Source organism: Stomoxys calcitrans, chromosome 2 (assembly GCF_963082655.1).
Source record: "Stomoxys calcitrans chromosome 2, idStoCalc2.1, whole genome shotgun sequence".
Lineage (NCBI taxonomy): Eukaryota > Metazoa > Arthropoda > Insecta > Diptera > Muscidae > Stomoxys > Stomoxys calcitrans.
This window is the reverse complement of record NC_081553.1, coordinates 136,556,124-136,575,740: the sequence shown is the minus strand read 5'-3', so window position 1 is coordinate 136,575,740 and position 19,617 is coordinate 136,556,124. Positions and strand designations below refer to the sequence as shown.

General features: G+C 38.2%; 1 protein-coding gene across 3 annotated transcripts in view; it reads right to left on the bottom strand.

Moving 5' to 3' along the window:
* Window positions 1-1,614: 1,614 nt before the first annotated feature.
* Window positions 1,615-19,617, bottom strand: part of LOC106090862 (lipid storage droplets surface-binding protein 1) — a 59,384-nt gene continuing 41,381 nt past the window's right edge. For 2 of the 3 annotated variants that reach the window (XM_013257197.2, XM_013257198.2), the window contains exons 6-7: window positions 14,086-14,263; window positions 1,615-2,099 (exon numbers count right to left, since the gene is read on the bottom strand). In XM_013257197.2, coding sequence (XP_013112651.1) covers window positions 1,935-2,099; window positions 14,086-14,263 — 343 coding nt within the window. In that variant the 3' untranslated portion in view covers window positions 1,615-1,934. The remainder of the gene's footprint in view (window positions 2,100-14,085; window positions 14,264-19,617) is intronic. The other variant, XM_013257199.2, reaches the window with a different exon arrangement.

Sequence of the window (19,617 nt, the reverse complement as noted above, 5' to 3'; positions counted from 1 at the left end):
TAAAATTCAATAAATTGCAAGCGTTGTTCGTTTGTAAGACGATTCGTGGTTAAATTATAGACTAAATTGAAGATGATTGACAGTGAAACAAAACACGAAAAGTGCGTGAGCTGGTTAAACCAGTGCTGTTAAATTGTAATTTTTTTTATTGTAATTTTTGTGATTGAAGCAGTTTCCATTATAAATATAATTGGATCAATTAATTTCGTGATTGAAGCGGATGTTTATTTTTTCTGTGTGCACCAAGACCAAACTGAAGATGTTTGACAGTGAAACAAAACACGAAAAGTGCGAGAGCTGTTTAAACCAGTGTTGCCGAAAAGATAATAATCACCCATTATTATAATTTTTGTGCTGAAGCAGTTTCCATTATAAAAACCGATGTTTATTTTGTCTGTGTACACGCAAAAAAATAAATTCGTTGCATTCATAATTGGAAAATTTCCAAGTAAATTTCTTGTCTGAAAAACATTGTATTTCGTTTACGATACAAGTACATGTTTTTTTGCGATAAATTCTTGCAAGAATTTGTGGTAAATATAGTTTTTTTTTACACTGACAATACCTTTCATTCTTGATATATAAAATGTTATTCGGGGTATTAACTAGTTTTTCTTATACTTATACTAATAAATTAATTTTACGCTATGCTTATGCATATGTATAATCTTTTTAATTTTAAAATAGATTGAGTATATTGAAAGGGCTACCAAGTTATATTTAATGTTATAAAACAATTCTAACTCAAATTTTTGTCAATTATAAGCAGATTTAAGTTGGTAACTCAAGGTTAGGTTAGGTTAGACGTACCTATGGCAAAATTTTAAAAATTGCCAATTTTCGAGTTTACCATCCGCCCATCACTTGTCTATACGTTTTAAAAATCACCCTCTCTCTCTCTCTTTAATAGGAGAGACACAAGAGAATAGTTATTAGTCCGGTAAACGAATAATAGTTTGCCGTTATCGAAACGATTTTTTCATTAAAGAGTTTTTGGTTTTACAATAAAAGAAAGATAATTTTACCGTAGTCGAAGATGCCAGAGGGTTTACAATAAACAACGTTAGTTACATTCGATAATACTACGTTTATAGCTAACGTTTGATAAGTTGAAGCGAAACGTTACATAGTTGCAATGAAAAAAAAACTTCGTCGTAAAAGTATTTTGTACCTCTTAAAAAAGTTTCAAACGTTTTATTTTTTTGCGTGTATGCTGTTGTTACTCACTCTCCTGGAATTATATCACTTTTTTGAGATTCTAAGTTTAAGGCCTAATTAGGACTTATTTCACCACGAGTTATTTCAATGGCTGGGCGCCCTGGTAGCCGAGTTGGTAGCGTGCTTGGATTACCAGTGCAGGGGTCATGGGTTCGATTCCCGCCAGAAGCCTTAGTCTGTCGCTACTGTGGTATCACAATGGACTTAAAATTGTCAAAGTATGTCGGTAAAGGACTGCCACTCTTAACTAACCTAACTTATTTCAATGGCGGTTATTGCTTATAGCTTATTATTATCAGTCATCGCATGACATCTTAATATTCAGTACAAATTTTCACTGGAATTCTGTCCAGTATATTTCACTGGCAATGGATAGCACAAAAATAAAACACATCATTAGGTAGGTATATCGTTTTTGGTCGTATTTTTAGATTTTGTTCATTCCGCTTTTTATACAATTAGTAAATACCTATTTATAATTCATAAAGACTTCCTATTTTATTCAATTTATACACAAAAAATGATTTATATAAAGAAGTTGTGCGACTTGCGTCCTATGAGCTTGTGCTGCATATTTCTCACCCATTGACGTCACAAATGAAGACGCTATCTATAGTGAAACTATTGCTACAAACTTAATTAGTGCGTATATGAAGGCAAAAGTAAAATTCGATTATTAGACATAAAAATACGACTGCCATAAAAAACTCTATGTCTCAGTAGACGCCATTTATGTTATTATGAGAAGAAGGCGTGTTGTTATCTTGGACATCTTGGCGACGCCTTATCGGAACATTTGACGATGGCGATATAATAGCGTTTCGGCTTCCAGATACTTTTTCAGCTTCAATCCGACCTGATAAGAAAGTTGCCAAACGTTCCTGAAATCCAGATAAAAGGTGAAAATGTGTGTTCAATTTATGCTACAGGCAAGTTGTACTTTGTTGACTTAAGGTTGATACTAAGTTCGAGTTTTTCAGTGAAAATGAAAATGTATTGGTTTTATTACAGTTTCATCATAAACAGAGAAGAAATGACATCAGCATATTTTATTTCTTCAAAAAAATGAGAAAAATTTAGATTTTCACTGTGAAACACCAACTTAGTACCGGCTTTTATGAGGAAAAGATGCAGGTTGTAATAATGTTAATTTAACCAAAACACGAAACTTTGTCATGCACTTCACAGCATGGTGGGTATGCTATCTACTCTTTTCTGTTTGTAACTTCTTGAAATTTTGATAAAACGTCATTTATTCTATGGCATTCTAAGTCGATCTCTTAGTAAAACCCCTGTGCTTCGATGGCTTCCGTTATAGATATAGCTTCCATATAAGCCGATCTTTTGATTTGATTCTTTGAGTACTGAGGTATTGAGTAAATGGCAGCTATATCTATATCATCACCAATGTTAAAGATATAAAAGGGGAAGAACATCGAAAACATATCAGTGGTGGTTATTCCCCCACTAATGTTATCCACATTTTTTATGTACCCAGCCGTCTAAAAATAACTCAAAGGTGCTATCAGACAATGTATATACATACGAAACATTTTGTGTGAAAAACGGAAGTTGGAATAAACAAGTAATTTGTTTGTTTAAAGCGAGCTCATTTCATTGGACATATATGCAGTCACATGAGGATAAAATACACATGAAAAATACATGCTGATAAGAGCTCGCTCTATTCGTACCCAGGATACATAATACAAAATGTGGCATGTCGTATGACAAATACAAATCTGCTTATAGCACCTTAAGAAGTGGTGCCACTAAGCGGCACGCCGACTACTACCCTTTAAATGCAAATTTGTTCATGAATATTCCAATAAGGAACAGCGGGGATTACTTTATTAATGAGTGCTATCCCATATGCCGTGCCGCTTAGTGGCAATAAATGACATATCGTATGACACATACATAGGATCTGATAGAGCCTTAAGATATGGTTCCACTTAGTGGGACGTCATAACGAAAACGTGCTTTATTATTGAGCTTAAACTTCAATCGGGCTGCACTCATTGATATGGGAGATGTATCGTATGTTCCCTAACAGACTGTTTATCGGATAATACACATATGTATTATACAATATAGGAAATATAAAACATTAAAAAGTTTATTTATTGTTATACAGAGCAAAATACACGTTATCGACTATTATCGTATCATATCGATAACTTTAGATAGCGTTAAAGTGAAACAAGAACTATGACATCATTAAACACTTACATAGTCGAAGTACTAGAAGAATATAATGTGCAAGTCTTATGAGTATCCGTTGATATACAAATCGTATTGCAGCAACTGGTTACCTAGAGCTAGAGCAACTAAACAACCAAAAACAAGAAAACGGGCTAAGTACGATCGATTCGTCTGCACCTACCACCATGAATTATGCTAAAATTTTTGAATAATTAAATCTGTTTATGTTGGATTTATTTTAAAGATATTAAATTGGCCAATGATTTAGGCTTCTATTGTAGATGACCAATTAATCAAACCGAGGGATTGGTTTTTTTGAGAACTATATGTCCATTTAATGACTACTGTGGTTGATATTTGGTGTGAGTGTTCAATGGCTTGTATAATGCAATTTTGTTCTGCCAAGACGACAAGACACTGATATTGCTCGTGCTGTTGAATGGCTCCGAAGCATAGGTACTTACGAAAGCAGATGAGGTAATACTTGGAGTGTTTGAGATAAAATTCTTCGTAAATGCGTTTGCGTTAATGGAGAATATAGACGTCATATGAACCACAAGCTGTGTGACGATGATAGCATAGTAAAACGCACCAAAACATAACGGTTGCATTGGCTAGGTCATTTTGTCAGAATGGATGAAGAAACCCCAGCGAAGAAGTCTTTTGAAGGCGATCACGGTGGAACACGCAAACTGGGACGGCCAATAGCCTGATTGAAAGATCGAGTGGTGGGAGACACCTCGAAACACAGCGTCAGAGATTTAAGAAGGAGGCCAGAAGATCGAGTCGCCTGGAACGCTATTAAACGTTCGGCTAATGGAACAAATGCTTTGTCATGGCCACTTTAAGTAAGTAAGTTGGATGACTTGTACTTGTACTTCACTAACCAAATATGAACTAAATCGGGCAAAATTAAATAAACCAGGTGCTCAGAAAGTCAATTCCGGGGATCGGTTGATATAGTGGCTATATATATTCATTGACCTATCTGAGTGGCATAATTGTACTTATAGCCAGTTTGTCCATATCGAAAGAGGAACCCACGCAAATGGAGACAGCCACTCGTAACTTGAGTCTGGGTTGTGATATTTACTTTCAATGAGTTGTTAACCCCTTTTGACATTTACGAATCTATTTATGTATCGAAATACTTCGTTTTTTATTTGCCTTTTCAGCAAACTCTTGAGTTACACGAAAGTTTGACTTCGAGATCAACAAACAGGTTAAAATGAACCAAACTTCAGCCCAATTGGATTGGAAATATAAAGGCTATAGGGCCTAAGAATCAAATCCGGGATTGATTTATATGGGTGCTACATCTATTTATGGACATATCAGTTGATATTTGGTGTGAGATCTGGAGGCTCAAGAAGTCAAATCTTGAGGCTTATCTATTAATGGATTTATCCGGCGGCATTTGCTTTGTGGCATAGACGTGCTTTACAAATTTTAACCAAATGAAGTCGATCGAATAAGCTTTACCTAAATCGGAACCGATATGGCGCATATACAATCTCCAACGACCTTCATCGGTAAAAATTATCTGTACAATGTTTCAAGCAGATAGCTTCATTAGATTCAAATCTATCGTGATTCCGACAGACTGTCAGAGATGGAATGCCAAGTCGATCAAAAATATGTATATACTTTATGAGGTCTCAGGCCGATATTTGAAATTACGAAATTAGTGTTACCTCCAACTTATAGCTGTGGTTAATAATGGTAAAAATCAATTGACACATGTGCATAATTATTCAATATCAGTCCAAATCTTGCGAAAATATTAATACAAACCCTACTCAAGATAGCTTGGAGCACCACACGGCCTGGAACTTTAAGCTCCGATCTCTGTGGGGTTCATCTTTATCACAAAAAGCTTAGCTGGTGGCTACCGGAAGCGTCCACAGATTGCGGATTGCAGTAGCGACCTATCGGGTGGAGAGTCTCAGTGAGAGGCCGATCGGCAACGGCTCTTCCTTAAATACTAAGTGCCTATGGTATTCGATTTGACAGGGCGAGTTATTGGGGAACTTGGAGAGGATCACTAACTCCATATGCAAATGTGGGTACAACAACATATTCAAAAATAACATACATAAACTTTCAATAAGGGAGGCCTGGTAGATTTCTCACATACGATTTGAATTTTAGTTGAATGATAAGGTAGGTCCTTTAATACCAATTAATGTGTATTAGATAGGGCAGCTGACACGAAATGTTACCAATCCAAACAACTAAAAATGTGTGGAAGAATTCTAAAATTCAGAATCCATTCACTGTCGGTCGATATGACCTCCTTTTGCTTTGGCTATTGCTTGGGGTCGGTCAAAAAACTAGATGCAACTTCATTTAAACTGACACAAGTAAAAGCATATAAACCCTCCACCATGGATCACTTATTACACCTTCTTTCAATGATTTTTTCAAACATATAGGGGATAGACCTTGTCATGACTATCAGAAGTCATAAAAAAATACCATGTTGAAAATTTCAGCCAAATTATTGAGCACCCTAGAGGCTCAAGAAGTCAAATCGGGCGATCGGCAAGACTTTATGTGGAAAAATTCAGCCAAATCGGGCGGTAACTGCGCCTTCTAGAGGCTCAAGAAGTAGAATCTGAAGATCGGTTTATATGGCAGCTATATCAGATCACGAAACAATTTAGACCGTACTTGGCACAGTTGCTGGAAATCAAAACAAACACCTTGTGCAAAATTTCAGCCAAATTGGATAAGAATTGCGCCCTCTAGAGGCTCATCGACCAACATCGGTTCGTATGACAGTAATATCTAAATATGAACAGAATTGGATCATATTAGGTGCACGTGCAAAAAAACCTTCTACAAGCGACAAGTTAAAATTTCACCGAAATCGGGTAATAAATCTTTTATGGGATTAAGACCCTAAATAAGACGAGCGGTCTCTATAGCAGCTATTTCTTAATATAGTGTATGGAAGTAACACGGACCTGTGAAAAATTTCAGCTCATTCATTTAATCTCAAATTGCCGGAATACTTTCTATTCCTGCTAACCAGCTCTTGTTTTTTGAGATATGGCTTAAGGCAATAATTTAAAATTTTTACGTAAATTTTCGTTTTTCAAATAATTGGTCTAATAGGTATATTTTTAATAGATATATATTTTTAGTTGGCCGCTCGTATTTGTATTTACTCATAGAAAAACTACGTTTGACTATTCGCAGCGTCCTCCCGGTTTTCATTTTTTAAAACTAAGATTTTCGAAATTATACGTTTTTATCCCTTCCCACATCCCCACTAACCATAGTTCACCACCTTTCGATATAGCCTCCACATAGACTGATCACCATTTCACTTCTCGGAAGCACAGAAATCTTATTTTTATTTCAATTTGAATGAAATTTTACGTGATTGTATGTTACATACACTTAGGTTTTTTCCGGTTTTACTTAATGGGGGATAAGTCTACACCCTGCGCTGTCAAAATCAACCACGACGTGGTCAAAAGTGAAGCAACACATATCTGTTATAAGGTCATACTCGGAATGTTCTCAAGCTGACAAAGTATTTATAGATATTCGTAATATTTCCAATCACGGGGAAGATATAGCTCAGTGGTTACCATATCTGGCTTTGACGCAGAACGGCTGGCTTCAAATCCTGGCGTGAACATCAGATAACATTTTCAGCTGTGCTATTTAACTTTTGTAATCAATCTATCAGTCTATTGGAAGCTATATTGAAACAAGGTCCGGTCTGGACCAATTTCGGACAGGATGTCTAAGCCTTAAACAATTTTCTGTTCCAAATTGTTGCGAATTTTTGGTGATAAATTATCATTTTAGAAACTCAATCTTTAAATCAGGAAATTTGTACGTATGACAGCTAATTTCATTTGTGTTCCAATCACGGTCTTATTCTGCAAAATCAAGTCTAAAGGCCAAAAATGTTGAGGAGCGTCGCGTTGAAAATGCAACACAAAAAAATAAAGCTCAACACGCTCATTCTGTTTTGGTCTTAATACAACTCACTGCACCAATCGCGATTCTACTACAATTACCGTAATAAATTTCAGTGAAGTCGGGTGATAAATGGGAGCTACCTTCAAATGCAATTGAACTCGCATGATTTCAACAGACCGTCGGACTGACACAGCTAGGGCTGGAAATGTATGTATATTTCGATGCGTTGCTAGCCGCAAAATGAATATAACCGTCGGTAGTATGTTTAAACAAATTGTAATAAAAAATATGTTAGCTTATCGTTGTAAATCTCATCTTAAGGCCAGTACTATGTTTGTTTTTCGCAATTGCAAATGCAAATTTAGGCATGCAAATTCCATTTCACCTTTCAATGAGAAATTTAAGCCTTATGGTGAGGGACCTCCTTATTGAAGCCGAGTCGGAACGGCGTGCCACAGTGCGAAACTGTTAACATCTGCGATACGTTGGTCTCCATATCGTGATTACTTTTTTTTCAAACACTCACCCTGTGATCAACTAAACAATTTTTCAAACTTATTAACGTAGTTAGTGCTAGATTAAAAAAAAAAAAAAACAATTCTTTAAAAATAGGTGTTGATAAATTTTCAACACAGTAAGTACGAGTTATTTTTTTTTATTCTTGTTTGAACCGTTGAGTGGAGCGAAAGTTTTCTTATTCTGCTCCACAAGAATTTTTCTGTAACTCGTAATAGATCATTATTTTTGGAAGAAAAATTTAAGTCACTCAGGGATAGCTACGATAGTAGTATCCATTAGGCGGGTGATGATCTGCATCTGTTTCTAGTGGAATGGCAGATCTAGAGCCGGGAAGTAGACTTAGAATGGACTCCAAAGACCCAACAGCTGCGGTGGTGGAATCTGGCCGTAGCCTGTTGTTTGCTACTGACACCTCGATTGTTGAGCGGCAGTTCCATGCTGTCAGCAGGGGCTTTTGACGAAGACACCTGGTTCGAGTCTTAAGGACAAGGCCTAGGCCATCGGCCTTCCCCGGAAAACCAACAAGCACTTTAAGAGGTTGGAATAATAGAAGACGCATCGCTCTCAGGTTTATTGAGAGGCTTGGTGCGAATGATCCTAAGACTCTCTCAGTAATAGGGAGAGAGACTCCCCAAATTGGAGCCTAAACGCTGCGGTCACCAGGAGGATTGGGATAGTTTGGTGATGGCAGTTGTCGACAAGGGAGGAGAACTAGGCTGCATACCTAGGAATCATTGGAATGGGATATTCAATGGACTGTCATCAGTATACTTCGATGTTATTGCGCAATATCCTGGGTCTCCTCCAGTTTGTGAAATGTATCGTTGTGCGCTAAAAAAGATTGGTGAGATCTGGCCAGGTGCAGCACTAGATTTAGTCAAGAAACGGGACCCGACAAGCCCTGTGTGGGTGGGTCATCCGGTTGGACTGGGCTTGAGGTGTGCGCCAGCCGGGAAGCACAGAATTCAAAAAGTACTTCGACAGCAGCCACCGTAGCGCAGGTTAGCATGCCCGCCTATGACGCTGAACGACTGGGTTCGAATCCTGGCGAGACCATCAAAAAAAATTTTCAGCGGTGATTTTCCCCTCCTAATGCTGGCAACATTTGTGTTGCTATGTAAAATTCTCTCCAAAGAGGTGTCGCACTGCGGCACGCCGTTCGGACTCGGCTATAAAAAGGAGGCTCCTTATCATTGAGCTTAAACTTGAATCGGACTGCATACATTGATATGTGAGAAGTTTGCCCCTGTTCCTTAGTGGAATGTTCATGGGCAAAATTTGCATTTGTATTTTGCATTTACTTCGACAGCAGCAACTAGTGAAGCATCTAAGGAGGAATCGTCCACACCGCAAGTGTCCAGTGTCCTGAGGAAGAGTGCTTCCACAGCTTTCTCACCTGCCCTTGGATGCGTACGGAAACTCATCATGACAAGATCTTACGAATCTTTGGAGGATAAATTCCTGGCGGAATCAGAAGACGAGGCTAACACAACAGCGATGGTGGCCGCTTCGGCGGCACTAAAGTTCTTCTTGATGGCAGGGGGATTTGACGTAGTTCTTATCCAGGAACAATGGGTGTGGAGGAATGGTACGTGGACTGAGAATTCCGGGATTGAAACTACTCAGGGGAACGGGGAATGGGAGACACAGAAGCCTGTATTATTGCAAAGTGTAGTCTAAATGTTTTTACTCTTTCGTCGCTAAGCACTGAAGATTTAGTTTTAGCCAACCTTGAAGTATATAAGTCTTATTACTGGCTGGTTTCCCAATATATGGCGCACGATTCAGAGATACCGCCTTCAAACCGTAAGTCGCTGGTTGAAGCTGCTTCTGTAGGGAAGAAGAGTCTCATTGTAGGAAGTGATGCTAATGCACATCACCAGATATGGGGAAGTTCGGATGTCAACGAAAGGGGTGAGCTGCTTATTGAATCTTCTTTTATATAAAAATGAAATTGTTGCGCTTTGTTTGTTTATTTATTTATATGTTTGTTAGAACCGATTTTCATGAAATTTTCACAGATGGTAGAGTTTGGGCCCCCGGTGAAAATAGGGTACTACATTTTTTGATATCGGAAGGGGGGGGGGGGGGGGCGGACCCTTCCCCATACCTCAATTTTCAAAAACACTAGATCTCGGATATGCATGCACCGATTTAAGCGAAATTTTGTATGCCACCTTATGGTACACCAAAAACACGAAATCGGTATACAATTTTTGGTTCGAATAACATGGGGGACGCCTCATCCTAAAACGAACGAACTTGGTATACAATTTTCACCCAAAGTTTTCGGCGGGGTCCCCCACCCCAAAAAAACCCATAACAAAACTCTTTCACCGCTTTGGGCAATATGGGTATCAAATGAAAGGTATATAAAAGCAGAGTAAAAATCTGAAATAAACATTTATTCTTTGGTGCTTAGCGACGGAAGAAGAAAAACGTTTAGACTTCTCTTTGAATGAATGCAGGCTCTGTGTTTCTCATTCTAAGTCTGGACGTGACCCAGATTCCTGAATCCATATATCAACATTAGATTCGAACTCTACTGACATAGACCGTTCTTCTAATTCACATATTATCCCGCTCAAACTACACGTCCTATTAAAGGGTATTTAGTGGGTGGGCCTTTCCTTGACTCTATCCCAAATATGTATACCTGATTCGTAGTCAACTCCCAAAGACCTTTCATTTGATAACCATTTTGTGACGTTGGATATTCATGCCCGTTTAAGGGGTTTTGGGGTTGGTGAGCCCCCGTAGCCTTTTTTTTTGGTTGAAGCCGTAGGGAAGAAGAGCCTCATTGTAGGAAGTGATGCTAATGCACATCACCGGATAAAGTGACCTTTATTACCAGGAACAGGCAGGAGGTAGTATTACCTTTGTATCGGAAGATATTGGGTTGCCCAAAAAGTAATTGCGGATTTTTCATATAGTCGGCGTTGACAAATTTTTTTACAGCTTGTGACTCTGTAATTGCATTCTTTATTCTGTCAGTTATCAGCTGTTACTTTTAGCTTGCTTTAGAAAAAAAGTGTAAAAATAGTATATTTGATTAAAGTTCATTCTAAGTTTTATTAAAAATGCATTTACTTTCTTTTAAAAAATCCGCAAGTACTTTTTGGACAACCAATGTAAGCGCATGAATATGTGACTGGGAAATGTTGGATGACCACAGCTTCTCTGATCATCGTTATATTAGTTTCAGTCTTGGAGAAAATACTGCAGAAGTGGTCCGTCGGCTCAACAGAAAAAAGGCGGATTGTGATAGATTTCGACACAAATTCTTCACGTCTATCGCTTCTAGACCAGAAAAGAAAAAGTGGAAACTGCGGAGGGTATAAATATAATGGTCAAGTGGATTTCGAAGGCCTAGAATGACTTGCTTGTGTCAGCATGTCGTTGTGCCAAGCCAAGGGGAAAACAGCGATCATCATGGTGGTCCCCAGAGCTGGTTGGTCTAAGGAAGGACTGCAGAAAACTCTTGAACAGAGCGAAAGTCACAAGAGCACCACACGATTGGGACATCTATTAGGCTGAGTTAAGAAAATATAAGGGCGAGCTGAGAAAGGCTCAGAAGAAATCCTGGGTGGAATTCTGTAGCTCCGTGGAGGACACATCTGAGGCCTCTAGCTTAAGGAAGATTCTGTCATCGAGATCTATTACGGTGGGGTACATGCAGAAGTCAGAGAGTGTATGGACAATATCTAGTGAGGAAATACTAGAACTACTCGTTAATACACACTTCCCGGAAAATTCTCCAACGAACAACGTGGCGCCAGAGGAGGTTGTCACTGGTATGCGTTCGTCGGAGATTATTAGCGAAATTGTGTATGAGTTTCGACACCTTTAAGTCGCCAGGCCCTGATGATGTGTCACCAGTTGAATTACAAGCTGTTTCTGATAGACTGGTTCCTTGGCTTATGCCCTTCACGACCAAGCCGGCTACAGAGGGTTCTCTCGCTGTCAAGGAATATACAATGGTAGCATATCTTGCCATTGAAGGTGCTTTCAATAATGTAAACCGATGTCAATCATGAAGGAGTTGGAAAAGATGCATTGCGGCAGGCTTGGGATCTGTGGATCTAAAAATATGGGTCAGCAGAGGAATACCTCAAGGAGGTTTACAATCTCCTCTACTTTGGAATGTAGTCATTAACAATATATTATTGTCTCTGGAAGAAAATGGTATGAAAGTGATCGCGTGTGCTGATGACGTGGCAATTGCGGTTAGGGGAAAGTTTCCCAGCACTCCCAGAGATCAGAAAGCTCTACGAACGACGGCGAAGTGGGCTACTGAACGTGGTCTTGGCGTAAATCCGTGCAAGACAGAAGTAGTTCTTTTCAGCAGGAGATACAAGTTACCTACAGTGGAACCTGTCTCCTTGGGAGGAGAGAATGTTCCACTTACAGAAAGCGCAAATCACTGAGTGTTTTGGTGGACAGGAAATTGAACTTCAAATCCAACATTTTGGAAAGGCAACTCTTGCTCTATACACCTGCAGCAGAGCCATTGGAAAAAAGTTGGGGGTTTAGACCGCGTGTCATGCTTAGGATATATACTGCAGTTGTCTGACCTATAATGCTATATGGTGTTGTGATCTGGTGGACGGCGCTTCAAAAGTCTACCTACTGTTCAATATTCAACCGGATCCAAACAATGGTTTGATTGTGCATCACAGCCGCACTGAGGACGACACCATCAGATGCACTGAATTTAATGCTACATCTAATTCCTCTGGACTTTGTGACTAGACAAATTGCAGCAACCACTGCCATGAGGCTAAGGGAACTTTCTCTTTGGTTATGTGGCGGCTACGGACACTGTGTTATCCTTGAAACAATGTCAGATGTTCCAGCCAGTGTGGATTACACTCTGCCTGAGCCGCTTTTTGATAAACTGTACCACTTTTCCTGATAGAACCGATTGGAACTACGATATCCCAGATAACAGAAGTTACACTTCAAACTAGACGACCAAAGATCTAGAACTGGTCATATCGAAAAGGTTACCCGACCACTGCAGTGTGTGTCAAGCGGAGATCCTTTCAATTAAGGAAGTGGTGGAATGGCTAAGATATAATGTCATTAAGACGATTGGCATAAATATCTTCTCAGACAGCCAAGCAGCCACTTAATCCCTGGGGAATTTTTTTCTGAACACAAAAACCGCCCTCGACTTTCGCAGATCTCTCAACGAGATGGCTGAACACTTCAAAATTCACCTGTTCTGGGTGCAGGGCCACAGAGATATCGCAGGGGATTGTAAAGCGGACGAGCTTGCGAAACTAGGAACTACCCTACACATTCCAGGGAAACAGGATCAGAAACGAAGGGCAATGAATTATAGATGGTCCAAAAGCGGGGACTGTGAGCATTCCAAAATGATGTATCCTAATTTGAATTCAAAGAGGTCTACCGCTTTGGTGTCACTGGCTAGAACTGACGTCTCAGTCATTGTGTCCGTCATGACAGGATACTGTATAATCGGAAAACAACGACTTTAGCAGAAGCTGTGAGGTCATCGAAGAAGACGAGACTATGGGACACCTTCTGTTTGTGTGTTCCGCACTGGCAGTCAGAAGGAGTTCCACTTTAGGTTCTCATTTCTTTGAGAATCTGTCCGATTTCGCGGATGTGAACATTCGCAAGTTGTTGGGCTTTTTAAAGCTATCTGGATGGATCAATGGTAGGAACTAGAAGGCATCTTCCTTCTTCTGTTGCTGTGGTATCACATTGGACGCAAATGCCTAAGTTAGTCTGATGGCAGACTGCCACTTAAACCTAACCTAGGTTAGGTTAGGTTGAAAAGAGGGTGCGGATATTAATCAGCCCCGTGGATATTCATCCAAGCTAGTAATCGGCTTGTTGTGCGCTCTAAACCTAACCTAACTTAAGTACTCGTTTTTGGTTAATGAAAATACGGCATATGGATATATATTCGTTGATGCTCTTTTGCGGGTGAGGCGACATTGATGAATAATGAAAATATTTTGTTTTTACAATTATTGCTAGCTTTTGATCGGTGCTATGCCAACTTTAATTTAATTCAATGTGAATATTAGTATCAACTTAGTTTTAATCAGCTCTAATATTTATCTTGAAAGAAGATTTTAAAAAACTACCAGTCGTTGATTTTTGATTTGGTTTGTATATTTAAATTGAAGTTGAGCACAGTTCCGGTCTTGATGAGTTTATAATTACCAAATAAGTATTTGAAAGGTATTGAAGGTTACTGTAAAAGGTGATCATGCGCTTGACGATAGTCTGAACTTCTTCTTTGGACAAATCTCGAACTTTATCGAGTTTTGTGAGACCAATCAAACGGGTATTGATGTAAATAATGTGATGTGTCACTTCGGTTGAAGTATGAGCCACAGTTCTGGAAAAGAAAACATTTTAAAATATTCGTTTAGAGAAACCTCAGGCGAAATGTGTGTTTATCTGTTGTATTTGTGTGTATCCCCGAGATTGTGATGTGGTATCAACCTGAGGTTTCTTCGCAAATTCAAAGGGAAATACATAAAAAATGATTTTTAATGGGATGTTCACATTTTAAGATTTTTATTCCAATTGGTTCGGATGTATGTAAAATGATAACACATTTACACCGGTATTCACAAAGCTAAAAGCAACTTTAAAGTCAGTTCATTTGACAGTTCTTTGAAGGAAATTTGTCAAAGAAATCTACTTCAGCTGCCTGTCCCACTAACTCTATGTGACTCAAATGGGTGACTCGAGTCACTCCAGCATCTGTTTATCCATTATGAAATCAGCTAATTATGACATACGGGCGAACGAAAATCACCCACATTCAGTGATACAACGTTAGTGGGACAAATCCAGTTTTACTGGCATTTAGATTTGTGAATATGAGCATTAAAGTGAAAGATAATGAAAATAATAATCAGTTGCCACAGCTATAATTACATTATGATACAAAACTTGAAAAAAAAATATTCCGATGTACCAATTCTGTTTATTGGAGTCCATGGAACACGAAATACCTATGCTATTTTTAGCGTCACTCCACAAAATTTGCAAGTGAAAAGTTGCATAAGTAATTTATTTTAAGACATTTCTAAATTAAAAAAAAAGTTCAAACATGAAAAAGTATCTATTTTTTGTCCGTTATTATTGTTATTTGACAGCTCAATTTAATTTCCGGGTTTATTCTTTTTATGACAATTGTAAGTAATATTTTTTTTTAGCATTTTTTTTTAATTTTCTCTCTCGACGTTTCGTTGGTTATTTTTTCCAACCTCAGTAAAGTATTTTGGGTTGTAGTACACTCATAGAAAAAAGTTTGCTGCAAATAGCAAACACTGTATGTTGAATATTAAAAGTTAATTTTGCTGCTATTGTAGCAGTAGTTCTGCTATTACAGCAGTAGTGGTGCAATTTCAGAGTAGCAGGCTTACTGCTGAAAAGTCTGTTGTTTGCTGAAAATGACTGCTGCTTAATTAAGAAGGGGATGTTTGAAGAAAAAATAGAACACATATGTAAATGTGTGTCTCAGTAGATGTTTTTAATTAGCACTGAATGTATACTTTCCATAACCGTTTTTTAAATTTGGATACAAAAGGCAATGCCAGTCATGTGCACATTAGTAAAGCAATAACAAAAAATGCGAGCTAGCTCAGCCACATTTCGAAATGTACACCAATGGATGGATCAGGTAGCTTCTTTACAGTAATATTCTACAAATTAAAACCATCGTTTCCAACAACATTTCTAAAAAATGCTAAAAGTAATCAAAACAAGCAAACATATCTGCTGATTTGAATAACAAATTTGGTTGAGTGTATATATTTTGCTTCTTAGTAAGTCTAAATGAATTTTGATTAATTTAATTTTTTTTAATTACTAATATTGATAGGTATGTTTTATTTACCCACTAAGCGGATTTTCTCCTTTAGTTGGCGAAAAATGCTATCCCCGATTAGTGGCTAATATTATCGCCGCTTACTATCGCCGTTGATTAAAAAATGTGCAATCCCATGGCAGTCGGTTGTATGTACCGGATTGACCCGATGAATTCCTTCATCGGCAAGGGCTGCCGCCTCAGTGTACCACACCCTGCTACTACAACAACAACGTTAAAAAATGTGTTGTCATCATTAAATTTGAATGACAAAACTAAAAGAGGAAGAACGAAACATATATACCCATAAGCTAGGGAATCGGCTAAACTGGTAAATAAAACAACCCTAATATTGGGTTGCCCAAAAAGTAATTGCGGATTTTTCATAAAGTCGGCGTTGACAAATTTTTTCACAGCTTGTGACTCTGTAATTGCATTCTTTCTTCTGTCAGTTATCAGCTGTTACTTTTAGCTTGCTTTAGAAAAAAAGTGTAAAAAAGTATATTTGATTAAAGTTCTTTCTAAGTTTTATTAAAAATGCATTTACTTTCTTTTAAAAAATCCGCAATTACTTTTTGGGCAACCCAATATAATATAAATTATTGCACTTCGAGGGAAATATGTATATACGGGACTGTTCCGGTTTTCATAAACGCAAAACGAAAAATTTTCTTTGCCTTATTGCTTGAAAACCTTGCCACAGCCACAATAAGTCGAAACTTATTACTAATATCAAAGAACATTTATATTCAAGTTGCTGCCAAGGAATACTGCAGCTTAGTGTTGTCTTTGTCCTCTTTGGTGTTACTTGACTCTTTAAGTCTTTGTGTAATTCGTAGGCTATCTAATGTGTAACGTTAGTTCTCTATATTTTCTCTATCAAATACTTATATTGTTTTTAAGTTTGCCTCATGTCCGCTCTCTTTTACATATTGTGCTCGTGCTGTCGAGTCTTTTACTTCTTATGTTGGCCGTGTGCTTTGCCAATCTAGAGCCTTTTTCTTGATAGGTTAGGTTAGGTTAGAGTGGCATTCCTTTACAGACTAGCTTAGACAATTTTAAGTCCATTGTGATACCACAGTAGCGACAGACCAAGGCTTCTGGCGGAAATCGAACCCATGACCCCTGCACTGGTAATCCAAGTACGCTACCAACTCGGCATGATAATAAATACAATAATTGGTGGACACCTAGGCGCATAGGTTAGCATGTTCGCCGAACGCCTGGGTTCAAATCCTGGCGTGAGCACCAGAAAATTTCAGCGGTGGTTATCCCTTTACTAATGCTGGCTACATTTGTGAGGTATTCTGCCATGTTAAAACTGTTCTACCAAGTAGTGTCGCTATGCGGCACGCCGTTTGGACTCTGCACAAAATAGGAGGCCCTTATCATTGAGTCTAAACTTCGTCGGACTGCAATGATATGAGAGAAGTATACCCTGTTCCTTAATGAAATGTTCATTGGAAATTTAGTAGAATAGTGTTTGATATCTTTTAACCAACTTAGAGACCGAGGATTTTTTTTGTTTTTCTAATGCAATATTTTCACACTTCAACCACTGTAACTTAACCACTTGTTGACCTGTAAAAAAAATATGTCTATGTATGGTGCCGGAGGACACCGTAGCACAGAAGTAAGCATGTCCGCCTGTGACGGATCTGTGTGGTTTTCATTGCTTTCACGAGAAGCTACCGGTAGAGCTGCGAGCTACCGGGTAGAGCTGGCAAAATATCGATGGCACTATCGATATTTAATTTTTGACTGAATATCGATTGATATTTTTCCGATGGATACTATCGCAAAAGTTAATTTTTTTGCAAAACTAAACAAAAACAAGTAAAACCGTGCCGGGCCGAATCTTATATACCCTCCACCATGGATCGCATTTGTCGAGTTCTTTTCCCGGCATCTATTCTTAGGCAAAAAAAGGATATGAGAAAAGATTTGCTCTGCTATTAGAGCGATATCAAGATATGGTCCGGTTTGTACCACGATTATATAATATGTTGGAGACCTGTGTAAAATGTCAGCCAATTCGAATAAGTATTGCGCCCTTTGGAGCTCAATAAGTAAAATAGACCGATTCAGACCATAATAAACACGTATGTTGATGGTCATGAGAGGATCTGTCGTACAAAATTTCAGGCAAATCGGATAATAATTGCGACCTCTAGAGGCTCAAGAAGTCAAGATCCCAGATCTGTTTATATGGCAGCTATATCAGATTATGAACCGATTTGATTCTTATTTGACACAGTTGTTGAAAGTAAGAATAAAATACGTTATGCAAAATTTCAGCAAAATCGGATAGGAATTGCGCCCTCTAGAGGCTCAAGAAGTCAAGACCCAAGATCGGTTTATATGGCAGCTATATCAGGCTAAGGACCGTTTTGAACCATACTTGGCACAGTTGTTGGATATCATAACAAAACTCGTCGTGCAAAATTTCATTCCAATCGGATAATAATTGCGCACTCTATAGGCTCAAGAAGTCAAGACCCAAGATCGGTTTATATGGCAGCTATATCAAAACATGGACCGATATGATCCATTTACAATACCAACCGACCTACCCTAATAAGAAGAATTTGTGCAAAATTTCAAGCGGCTAGCTTTACTCCTTCGGAAGTTAGCGTGCTTTCAACAGACAGACGGACGGACAGACGTTCTATGGTGGAGGGTATAATAAGCAATCCCACACTGAATATATCCATTAAGATAGGCTAACATATTGCACATTGTTTCTAAGATGACTTCCAACTGACTTTATTAACCTTAGTATATAAATCGATCTCCTGATTTTTACTTCTCATTTTCGTTTGAAATATAGGTGATGGGAAATTAACGATAGTATGATACTATTGATATTTATTATTAAAACTATTGAAAATACTCTCTACTACCGGTCGCGTCCACACGTAGTGGATAGTGGAATGCTCCATACGGAGTAGCTGCAACGGCAGTTTCGGACAATCAGCGGTATCGAGCGGAGACTCTGAGTGAAAGGCCTGGCAGCACCGGCTTTCCGTACAAATACTGAGTGCCCGATACGACAATGCCGTTTATTGGCGCCTTTAAATAACCAATGACCATCTTGTTCCAGCGGCGATTGGTCCTTTGGACCGGAACGAGCTTACATTAAAATGTGGTTACAACAACAACAACGCTGAACTGCTGGGTTTGAACCCTGGCGAGAACATCTAAAACAATTTTCAGTGGCGCTACGCCACACTGTGGAGAATTTGACCTCAAAAGTGTCGTTTAATTTGAAATTGCAATTTCAAACCATAACAAAATACAATAGTATGCACCATTCGAAGGGGTATAACATTCTCATTCATATTCCGGAAAAAAATTGTCTAAGGACATACAACCTAGTTGCAGTAGGTTCATGAACGTACACTCTTTTCGGTTTTTCAAACTGACATGATTTTGTATAATTTTTGTATGATTTTTTTTGGAAAAACATTAATCATATGACGGTGAATTTTTTAAATTTTGCTGCAGTAGAAATCATAATTTTATTTATTATTTTTTTATTTTTTTTGCCCCATTTGGATTTTTTGAGCTTTTTTTAAATTAAGTCGATGTCAAAAAATACCTATTTGTTATTTGTATTGCTCGCCCAATTTTTGCCCAACCTATTGGGCACATATATTCAATAAAAACTATTAAAGCTTGAAAAATGAATCTCAGATTTTATGCAGATCTAAATCTTGATCTTTGTTGATATAAAAAACTCCGTTTACACTGCTCATTAAATCCGAATTTAAGGGATTTTATAAAGGGAAAACAGATGATGGTACCATTAAATCCAGATTTAAAGATCAGTGTAAACGGGGTTTAAGTGTATAAAACCATGTTTAGGGTCC